Below are 12,194 nucleotides of genomic sequence, written 5' to 3'. Positions count from 1 at the left end.
ACAGGCTGCAAATCTATTCTTAATGGGAGATTACGGCTCTCGTTAATCCCTCATGTTTACGTACTGGTCTGGGCTCATCTGGCCAGCAGGGGCACGCCCACAAGCCGTTCAGACACCATTAACCCCGCCCCCACCCATCAGCTACACATCAGGGAGGGCACTCGAAAAAAGTGGTCACTTATGGAAAGTATAGACATGTGTTTGGAATAAGAGATTGTGTAATTGTGCGTGTACATAGACGCTGCAGGCAGAGAGATGGGATCAGGCGTGTTTTATTGGAACGTTCTCTGCATTTAACAAAACCGACAAGTCAAATACAAATTCAACAAATTGAACAGTACATCCAGGAATGAATTTGGGAATGGACCGATCCATGACGGAATGACGAGGTGGAATGATGCATCTAAAACAACATTAGGATGAGGTTGTGCCCAGACAAGGGTCAGTTTGTTTCTCCTTCTGCTGATTGAGACGGGGGTTAAGGCGGCTGGACCCTGGTCCGAGGCCTGCTCGTGCTGAGGCCTACTCGTACAGCCAGCTCTTGGCACAGCTAGTGTAGGTCACCAGTTCCTTATCCGTGAACCACAGGCTGATCTCGTTCTTTGCGCTCTCCACCGAGTCACTGCCATGGATGATGTTCCTGGAGACGGCAAGGTGAGAGAGTTGGGTTAAAAGTCATCCATCCGCTTCACATTGTTAACGTGACAACTGGGTCCACTCAAACCCTCGCGGTCGTGGACCGGGCGGCCCGTGGAAGAGGTCCACACCGCTGCCTGGCTGGGAGGCCGTCTCCACCCCGACCCTAACGACTCACCTGCCAACCTGGATGCAGAAGTCTCCTCGGATGGTCCCGGGCTTGGAGTCCGCAGGGTTGGTCTCCCCCAGCATGACGCGCCCCGTCTTCACCACGCCCAGCCCCTCCCACACCTGGCAGAGACGAGAGATTAACCAACCGTTTCTGATCACTGAGGTTTGAAAACATCCTCTGCCCATCTAACCCACACAGCGTTAGTAGATGAGGCCGGCACACCGCCACATTTTCCATCAAGGCTCGACCGTGTGGAACAGTTGAAAGGAGGCTTAATGAGACTCACCATGGCGCACACGGGGCCAGAGGCCATGTATTTGACCAGACCAGGGAAGAAGGGCCTTTCCTTCAGGTCAGCATAGTGATCCTGCAGCAGCTCCTCCGACGCCTGGGGACAGAACATGATCATCAGTACCATAGTCACTCCATGGTGGTCAAACACACACATTCATGCCAACAATAGTGAAAAGCCAATTCATGAATCATGGTGGTCAAAAATAATTGTCGATCAGATTCATGTCGAAGTCATTAGTCCATCCATGAGTGGTAGTTAAAGAGACCAAGTCATTCACCTTAATTGGGGAGAATGAAAGTCATTGGAAAAACAGAGAACAAGCATAACTGGACACAGCAAATCAAGCATCAGACAGGAAACCTAATCCAATTCACTGGAAATGTAGATGAGTATAAGGTGGAAATAAGTGAAACTGAACAGGGCTTTTGTTAGCTAGATTAAGAAAACAATTCTTAAGCTACAATAAGTTCAGTGGAAAACTGCAGATGTAGACAACTGGCTTCTGAGGATGTCTACATGGATCAGGGTCATGATTCCTCTGCCTGGATACACGCCAGCACGGTGAGGATAAGGACCCGCTACACGCCAAGCTAATCAGCCCTCTGGTTAAGAATAGCCAAGCAAGCTAATCTGGACGCCTACAGTACCAGCGCACACCTTCCACAAGTAGAAAGAGAGAAGGGAGTAGGAGAGGTTCGGACCGTCGTCAGGGTTGAGGTCATCAAATTAACTTATTTTCCTCAATTCATGGAACAGAGCTCAAATTGAAAGCAGCTCGCTGTGTATTTAAAAAGCTAACGGCCAAGTCCCAGGTGAAGCTCACAGGTACCATGAAGCACAGCCATCTTATAAACAAACAAACTTACGTGCATGAATTTCATGCCCACGAGTTTGAAGCCTTTCGTCTCAAATCTCTTGATGATCTCTCCGATCAGCCCCCTCTGGACGCCATCGGGCTTGATTGCGATGAAAGTGCGCTCCTCTGCCATTGCGCTAAAACACAGGAGGGAGAGAGGGGAGGGTAGAGGACAAAGGAAGAATAAACACAGGACAAAATGTAAAAGGCAAGTCAAGGTAAATATTCACTCACGCTTTCCCTGTAGTACATTCAGCCCATTCCGCTTGGGGGCCGGTGGCGGGCCCTGGTGCCGACGTTGCCCCCGACCCCATCGTGAACGGAGCCTCTACTACAAACCGAGCCGCGTACGAAGCCAAAGCTACTAGACTCTAAACGTTAACCCAACCGACCTTCTCGTGAGGAAGAGTCACGCTGCTCCTGGAGGAGATCTCTGATCTGGAGACCAGAGTGGACACAGATAATTCACCTAATCGCTCACCTCAAACCACCTGTGCGTCTGACTGGGATTTCCGATCCTCAGAGTTGACACCTTTCACCATCACATGACACCTTTCAGCATCACATGACACCTTTCACCATCACATGACACCTTTCACCATCACCTCTTAAAATAGACGCGCCTGGGGACCGACTAGAATCACGTGACCGGTTCCACTTCTGGCCTAGTCAAACCAGGCAGGCCTAGTCACTAGGCCCTAGTGTGTGATGTGTGTAGTGTGTTGTGTGTAGTGTGTAGTGTGTGATGTGTGTGATGTGAGCATCAAGAAGCCAGGCTTGATAGAGATGGATAGATATTCACTTATTTATCCCAGAAGGAAAATTATTTTCCTCACGTAATCTTTAACAATACAAGTTGATATTTATGCTATACAAGTTAAATCACTGACGCCAAATAGCCTATTTTAAACGTAGGTTTAAAAAAAAAAGGTCAGTTTGGGAAGAACCATGGATGTATTAATGGATCCCTGGGAAGGACGGAAGGACGGACTCTTCCACCAGGACCGACGCGCTGCGGATTCCGGTCTTGGACTTGACCGCGTGCTGTAGCTGCAGTACCGGGCCGGTCACCACCGGGCTGCCAACAGACTAACCCGGGTAGGACGAGGATAATATACAACCCTCTTCAAAAGGTAGCACATGCACACACCACTCAGTCCCGCCCGTCCAGCCCGTCTAACCGGGCCTTTTTATAACTCGTTTAGGCCGTTTAGGCAACTGTCTCTTTTCAATTGTTACAAATGTCTCCCGAGATCTTTGTGTTTCCACTCGGTTTCACACGCGTTTACCGAACAGACATCGTGTTCCTGCGCGGAGTCATTAGTTATGATTCATTACCGGGTTATGATTCATCCTTCAACCTTCGAGCTTTAAACCCCAAAACGCCCCGAAATAACCTGACGTGTCCAGAAGAACCTTTGTTCTAAACACCGGCTCAATCTAACACCAACGCGCAGAACCATTAAACGAGCTAGAACATCACATTAAACGTGTTATAGTCGCTTCCAGTTTATCCCAGTTTAAGGGCGTGTTGGAAGGAAAATAAAGAGGAAGATATTCTTACTTTCTTGATAAATCACGGTTGTCTAGCGCCGTGCTGGATCGCTGTGTGACCAGGAAGTAATCGAGACCGCGCAGTCTGAGAGAGGGGTTTATATAAGAGACCTGGTGGGAGGAGCGTTCTGGAAGAATATTATTATATTATATATATATTATTATTATATAGTTTATATAAGAGACCTGGTGGGAGGAGCGTTCTGGGAGAATATTATTATATTATATATATATTATTATTATATAGTTTATATAAGAGACCTGGTGGGAGGAGCGTTCTGGAAGAATATTATTATATTATATATATATTATTATTATATAGTTTATATAAGAGACCTGGTGGGAGGAGCGTTCTGGGAGAATATTATTATATTATATATATATTATTATTATATAGTTTATATAAGAGACCTGGTGGGAGGAGCGTTTAGGAAGAATATTATTATATTATATATATATTATTATTATATAGTTTATATAAGAGACCTCGTGGGAGGAGCGTTCTGGGAGAATATTATTATATTATATATATATTATTATTATATAGTTTATATAAGAGACCTCGTGGGAGGAGCGTTTAGGAAGAATATTATTATATTATATATTATTATTATTATATAGTTTATATAAGAGACCTCGTGGGAGGAGCGTTTAGGAAGAATATTATTATATTATATATATATTATTATTATATAGTTTATATAAGAGACCTCGTGGGAGGAGCGTTTAGGAAGAATATTATTATATTATATATTATTATTATTATATAGTTTATATAAGAGACCTGGTGGGAGGAGCGTTCTGGAAGAATATTATTATATTATATATTATTATTATTATATAGTTTATATAAGAGACCTCGTGGGAGGAGCGTTTAGGAAGAATATTATTATATTATATATATATTATTATTATATAGTTTATATAAGAGACCTGGTGGGAGGAGCGTTCTGGAAGAATATTATTATATTATATATATATTATTATTATATAGTTTATATAAGAGACCTCGTGGGAGGAGCGTTTAGGAAGAATATTATTATATTATATATATATTATTATTATATAGTTTATATAAGAGACCTCGTGGGAGGAGCGTTTAGGAAGAATATTATTATATTATATATTATTATTATTATATAGTTTATATAAGAGACCTGGTGGGAGGAGCGTTTAGGAAGAATATTATTATATTATATATATATTATTATTATATAGTTTATATAAGAGACCTCGTGGGAGGAGCGTTTAGGAAGAATATTATTATATTATATATATATTATTATTATATAGTTTATATAAGAGACCTGGTGGGAGGAGCGTTCTGGAAGAATACTATTATATTATATATATATTATTATTATATAGTTTATATAAGATACCTGGTGGGAGGAGCGTTCTGGAAGAATATTATTATATTATATATTATTATTATTATATAGTTTATATAAGAGACCTCGTGGGAGGAGCGTTTAGGAAGAATATTATTATATTATATATATATTATTATTATATAGTTTATATAAGAGACCTGGTGGGAGGAGCGTTTAGGAAGAATATTATTATATTATATATATATTATTATTATATAGTTTATATAAGAGACCTCGTGGGAGGAGCGTTCTGGGAGAATATTATTATATTATATATATATTATTATTATATAGTTTATATAAGAGACCTGGTGGGAGGAGCGTTTAGGAAGAATATTATTATATTATATATATATTATTATTATATAGTTTATATAAGAGACCTCGTGGGAGGAGCGTTTAGGAAGAATATTATTATATTATATATTATTATTATTATATAGTTTATATAAGAGACCTGGTGGGAGGAGCTCTGGAAGAATACTATTATATTATATATATATTATTATTATATAGTTTATATAAGAGACCTCGTGGGAGGAGCGTTCTGGAAGAATATTATTATATTATATATATATTATTATTATATAGTTTATATAAGAGACCTCGTGGGAGGAGCGTTTAGGAAGAATATTATTATATTATATATTATTATTATTATATAGTTTATATAAGAGACCTCGTGGGAGGAGCGTTCTGGAAGAATATTATTATATTATATATATATTATTATTATATAGTTTATATAAGAGACCTCGTGGGAGGAGCGTTTAGGAAGAATATTATTATATTATATATTATTATTATTATATAGTTTATATAAGAGACCTCGTGGGAGGAGCGTTCTGGAAGAATATTATTATATTATATATATATTATTATTATATAGTTTATATAAGAGACCTCGTGGGAGGAGCGTTCTGGAAGAATATTATTATATTATATATATATTATTATTATATAGTTTATATAAGAGACCTGGTGGGAGGAGCGTTCTGGGAGAATATTATTATATTATATATATATTATTATTATATAGTTTATATAAGAGACCTCGTGGGAGGAGCGTTTAGGAAGAATATTATTATATTATATATTATTATTATTATATAGTTTATATAAGAGACCTCGTGGGAGGAGCGTTTAGGAAGAATATTATTATATTATATATTATTATTATTATATAGTTTATATAAGAGACCTCGTGGGAGGAGCGTTTAGGAAGAATATTATTATATTATATATTATTATTATTATATAGTTTATATAAGAGACCTGGTGGGAGGAGCGTTCTGGAAGAATATTATTATATTATATATATATTATTATTATATAGTTTATATAAGAGACCTCGTGGGAGGAGCGTTCTGGGAGAATATTATTATATTATATATATATTATTATTATATAGTTTATATAAGAGACCTGGTGGGAGGAGCGTTCTGGAAGAATATTATTATATTATATATATATTATTATTATATAGTTTATATAAGAGACCTGGTGGGAGGAGCGTTCTGGAAGAATATTATTATATTATATATATATTATTATTATATAGTTTATATAAGAGACCTCGTGGGAGGAGCGTTCTGGAAGAATATTATTATATTATATATATATTATTATTATATAGTTTATATAAGAGACCTGGTGGGAGGAGCGTTTAGGAAGAATATTATTATATTATATATATATTATTATTATATAGTTTATATAAGAGACCTGGTGGGAGGAGCGTTCTGGAAGAATATTATTATATTATATATTATTATTATTATATAGTTTATATAAGAGACCTCGTGGGAGGAGCGTTTAGGAAGAATATTATTATATTATATATATATTATTATTATATAGTTTATATAAGAGACCTCGTGGGAGGAGCGTTTAGGAAGAATATTATTATATTATATATTATTATTATTATATAGTTTATATAAGAGACCTGGTGGGAGGAGCGTTCTGGAAGAATATTATTATATTATATATTATTATTATTATATAGTTTATATAAGAGACCTCGTGGGAGGAGCGTTTAGGAAGAATATTATTATATTATATATATATTATTATTATATAGTTTATATAAGAGACCTCGTGGGAGGAGCGTTTAGGAAGAATATTATTATATTATATATATATTATTATTATATAGTTTATATAAGAGACCTGGTGGGAGGAGCGTTCTGGAAGAATATTATTATATTATATATATATTATTATTATATAGTTTATATAAGCGACCTCGTGGGAGGAGCGTTTAGGAAGAATATTATTATATTATATATTATTATTATTATATAGTTTATATAAGAGACCTCGTGGGAGGAGCGTTCTGGGAGAATATTATTATATTATATATTATTATTATTATATAGTTTATATAAGAGACCTCGTGGGAGGAGCGTTTAGGAAGAATATTATTATATTATATATATATTATTATTATATAGTTTATATAAGAGACCTCGTGGGAGGAGCGTTTAGGAAGAATATTATTATATTATATATTATTATTATTATATAGTTTATATAAGAGACCTCGTGGGAGGAGCGTTTAGGAAGAATATTATTATATTATATATATATTATTATTATATAGTTTATATAAGAGACCTGGTGGGAGGAGCGTTCTGGAAGAATATTATTATATTATATATATATTATTATTATATAGTTTATATAAGAGACCTGGTGGGAGGAGCGTTCTGAAGAATATTATTATATTATATATTATTATTATTATATAGTTTATATAAGAGACCTCGTGGGAGGAGCGTTCTGGAAGAATATTATTATATTATATATATATTATTATTATATAGTTTATATAAGAGACCTGGTGGGAGGAGCGTTTAGGAAGAATATTATTATATTATATATATATTATTATTATATAGTTTATATAAGAGACCTCGTGGGAGGAGCGTTTAGGAAGAATATTATTATATTATATATTATTATTATTATATAGTTTATATAAGAGACCTGGTGGGAGGAGCGTTCTGGAAGAATATTATTATATTATATATATATTATTATTATATAGTTTATATAAGAGACCTCGTGGGAGGAGCGTTTAGGAAGAATATTATTATATTATATATATATTATTATTATATAGTTTATATAAGAGACCTCGTGGGAGGAGCGTTCTGGGAGAATATTATTATATTATATATATATTATTATTATATAGTTTATATAAGAGACCTCGTGGGAGGAGCGTTTAGGAAGAATATTATTATATTATATATATATTATTATTATATAGTTTATATAAGAGACCTGGTGGGAGGAGCGTTCTGAAGAATATTATTATATTATATATTATTATTATTATATAGTTTATATAAGAGACCTCGTGGGAGGAGCGTTTAGGAAGAATATTATTATATTATATATATTATTATTATTATATAGTTTATATAAGAGACCTGGTGGGAGGAGCGTTTAGGAAGAATATTATTATATTATATATATATTATTATTATATAGTTTATATAAGAGACCTGGTGGGAGGAGCGTTTAGGAAGAATATTATTATATTATATATTAGTATTATTATATAGTTTATATAAGAGACCTGGTGGGAGGAGCGTTCTGGAAGAATATTATTATATTATATATATATTATTATTATATAGTTTATATAAGAGACCTCGTGGGAGGAGCGTTCTGGAAGAATATTATTATATTATATATATATTATTATTATATAGTTTATATAAGAGACCTCGTGGGAGGAGCGTTTAGGAAGAATATTATTATATTATATATTATTATTATTATATAGTTTATATAAGAGACCTCGTGGGAGGAGCGTTTAGGAAGAATATTATTATATTATATATTATTATTATTATATAGTTTATATAAGAGACCTGGTGGGAGGAGCGTTTAGGAAGAATATTATTATATTATATATATATTATTATTATATAGTTTATATAAGAGACCTGGTGGGAGGAGCGTTTAGGAAGAATATTATTATATTATATATATATTATTATTATATAGTTTATATAAGAGACCTGGTGGGAGGAGCGTTCTGGAAGAATATTATTATATTATATATATATTATTATTATATAGTTTATATAAGAGACCTCGTGGGAGGAGCGTTCTGGAAGAATATTATTATATTATATATATATTATTATTATATAGTTTATATAAGAGACCTGGTGGGAGGAGCGTTCTGGAAGAATATTATTATATTATATATATATTATTATTATATAGTTTATATAAGCGACCTCGTGGGAGGAGCGTTTAGGAAGAATATTATTATATTATATATTATTATTATTATATAGTTTATATAAGAGACCTCGTGGGAGGAGCGTTTAGGAAGAATATTATTATATTATATATTATTATTATTATATAGTTTATATAAGAGACCTCGTGGGAGGAGCGTTTAGGAAGAATATTATTATATTATATATATATTATTATTATATAGTTTATATAAGAGACCTGGTGGGAGGAGCGTTCTGGAAGAATATTATTATATTATATATTATTATTATTATATAGTTTATATAAGAGACCTCGTGGGAGGAGCGTTTAGGAAGAATATTATTATATTATATATTATTATTATTATATAGTTTATATAAGAGACCTCGTGGGAGGAGCGTTTAGGAAGAATATTATTATATATATATTATTATTATATAGTTTATATAAGAGACCTCGTGGGAGGAGCGTTCTGGAAGAATATTGAACATATTCATTCATTCATATTCATGGGCCCATTCAATAGATTCATTGGCCCATTCAATAGATGTCCAGGAAAAGAAACATCATAAAATAACTGACTGAATAAAGTATATGGAAGAAAGAAAAACTATCACACAAAAATAAATGTATGATCAGAAGACAGACAATATGAACAAATGATAATGGCTTTAGCTATAGTTCAATATTTTAACTCAACATTCTTAAAAAGTAATGTACTCAACGCACGTGTTCCTATTCTATAGCCAATATCATCCTCTAACTGAAGTCAATGTCATGCATTTAGGTAAATATGAGAGCAGTTCCACAGTAGCCTACCTTGACCTCTGACCCTGCGGGTGATGGTAGCCTAGCCCACTCCAGACAGGAGCTGTTTCCACTGATGCTGCTCATCTGGGTTGTGAAACGCGTCTGGGTTTTATACACGGGAGGGATGAACCATTCAGAAACACGGGGATTTGAGAATGATGATGAGCAAACGAGTCCTCTGTGTTTACCCGCGTGTTTCATCCATTTAGATTGAACAGGAAATACTCTGCATTGGGAAGTTTGAAAATAAATTCATAAGCATTCACATGAAAGCCATTTTTTGCCAAAGCAGTTTGGCATTGATTAAACTCCATCAGACTGAGTTTAAAACAAGAAACAGGTCCTCCAGCTAATAGGCTATGTATCTTAGGTTTTGGTTGATTCCATTGAAACATTAATAAAGTACAGTATTTCACACATGATGGTATATTCATTTTCTCTATAATTATATTCTTTATATTTTATTGTATTGTTTGTGAATTAGCAGTCAGACGTGCCAGTAATTTTGGATCCCACTGTAGGCCTACAAGTCAAGACAAGTTTATTTTTTAAAGCACATTTAAAAACACAGCCTGGGCTGAATGAAACAATAAGGACAATAAAGTGATCTATCAGTTAAAGCCTCCTGTAAAAAGGTCGGTTTTAAGGCCTCGTTTAAAAGCATCCACGGTGTGTGGCGCCCTCCGGTGGTCGTGGAGAGAATTACACCGGCTGGGAGCAGCCGAGCAGGAAGCCCGATCCCCCAGGGTGCAGTTCGGTCCTGAGGGGTTTGAGGAGAGGGTGCAGAGTTGTTGGGGACCCTGACCAGAGCTGGTTATTAGAAGGCCCAGCAAAGGCTAAATTGCCAGCTTCTCACTTGGCTCAATAAGAACAGAGCCTTCCCTTGGTGTCTATGGGTGATACAGAATCAACATGCTGATGGCTACTCAGGCATTGTGCTGTTTGGATCTTAGACGCATGATTTTAAAGATATTTTTTAAATTTAAGAAGTTCCTCTTCTTCCTCAAAATGCCGTAGGTCACATCATCATGTGACGGTGTGGCTTACATCATCACATCTCTGATGCTCAAAGGGATGTTCTCCCCTCACCCAGACGACCTCTTCTGTGATATTATGATGCTAGTAAGTATTACAGTGATATATTTTAAGAGCATTGACACATGGATTATAAGGATATCAAGCTTATGAATATTCATTTTAAGTCATCTGAGAGCTTTTGTGCTGTTTAATCTATGGATAACGTCATTGCATATTAAATTACATAACAGCCTATATTTTACTAATGCATAACCTCTTGCAAACCTTTTTCCGGTTTACAATGTACACCACAGTAGCAAGTCCTTAATTCATAACAAATATTCACATAACTTATTTACGACTTCAATCTGTTGGTATCCTGGTTCCCTATAACAGTATGAACATTCATCACAGTGAAAGCCTCCATTTCCCTCTGAGATGGAGTCGGTGTTGTAAGTGCTGAGGAAGCTGGCTTCTCCGGGGTGATTAAATGTGATCATTAGCTCAGCAGGTAGAGGAAGGGAAATTATACACAGCGCCAGCCTCTGATTGATAAAGACTTCAAACTGGGTGCGCACACACACTCACACACGCACACACTCACACACGCACACACACACACACACACACACACACACACACACACACACACACACACACACTCACTGGTAGCCTGCATGCACGTCGCACGCACACACACACACACACACACACACACACATACACACACACTCCTTGGGGAACATGAAAGACGAGGACGTTCATCCTCTATCCCTAGATGGCGCTAGTCACCCTTGTCCTCCTCCTTCCTCCCTCCTCCCAAACCATGATTCACCCTCTCAGTCTCTCTGTCTCTCTCTGTCTGCTCAGTATGTCTAATGGAATAACGAGCAGCAGGCTGCCAGGCGCAGGCAGGCAAGGTGAGTGCCTGAACCCCCCTCCTCCTCCATCGTTACCCAGTGGATGCTCCTCCAGAACAAATGGCTAGCTAATCCCCCTGCCTAATCTCCTGACTATACACACTGGATGCCTGCTAGTTCCGGCTCTATTTTTACCAGTGCTTAGGGCCAGGATTAGGAAAGTGCATCTGCCAAGTGGTGGCTTTTAAAATTCGGTTTATGTGTACTTATTTCATCAGGGATGTGTTATGGATGATCATAAACATTATTCAGACGACCCCTTCGCTTGTTAGCTCTCTCACTCTGCGTGTGTGTGTCTGTGTGTGTGTGTGTG

The 12,194-nt window shown here is 35.9% G+C and overlaps 1 protein-coding gene across 1 annotated transcript; it reads right to left on the bottom strand.

Annotated features, from left to right (window-relative positions):
• Positions 1-254: 254 nt before the first annotated feature.
• On the bottom strand, positions 255-3,602 carry LOC311326813 (nucleoside diphosphate kinase A-like). The gene is made up of 5 exons (XM_084459786.1): positions 3,524-3,602; positions 1,970-2,096; positions 1,095-1,196; positions 815-927; positions 255-640 (listed from the first exon to the last, which is right to left on the bottom strand). The coding sequence occupies exons 2-5, from the start codon at positions 2,090-2,092 to the stop codon at positions 523-525; spliced, it is 456 nt and encodes a 151-aa protein (XP_084315912.1). The 5' UTR covers positions 2,093-2,096; positions 3,524-3,602; the 3' UTR covers positions 255-522.
• Positions 3,603-12,194: the final 8,592 nt, after the last annotated feature.

Source organism: Borostomias antarcticus, assembly GCF_949987555.1.
Source record: "Borostomias antarcticus genome assembly, chromosome: 29".
Lineage (NCBI taxonomy): Eukaryota > Metazoa > Chordata > Actinopteri > Stomiiformes > Stomiidae > Borostomias > Borostomias antarcticus.
This window is presented reverse-complemented; position numbering and strand designations above follow the sequence as displayed.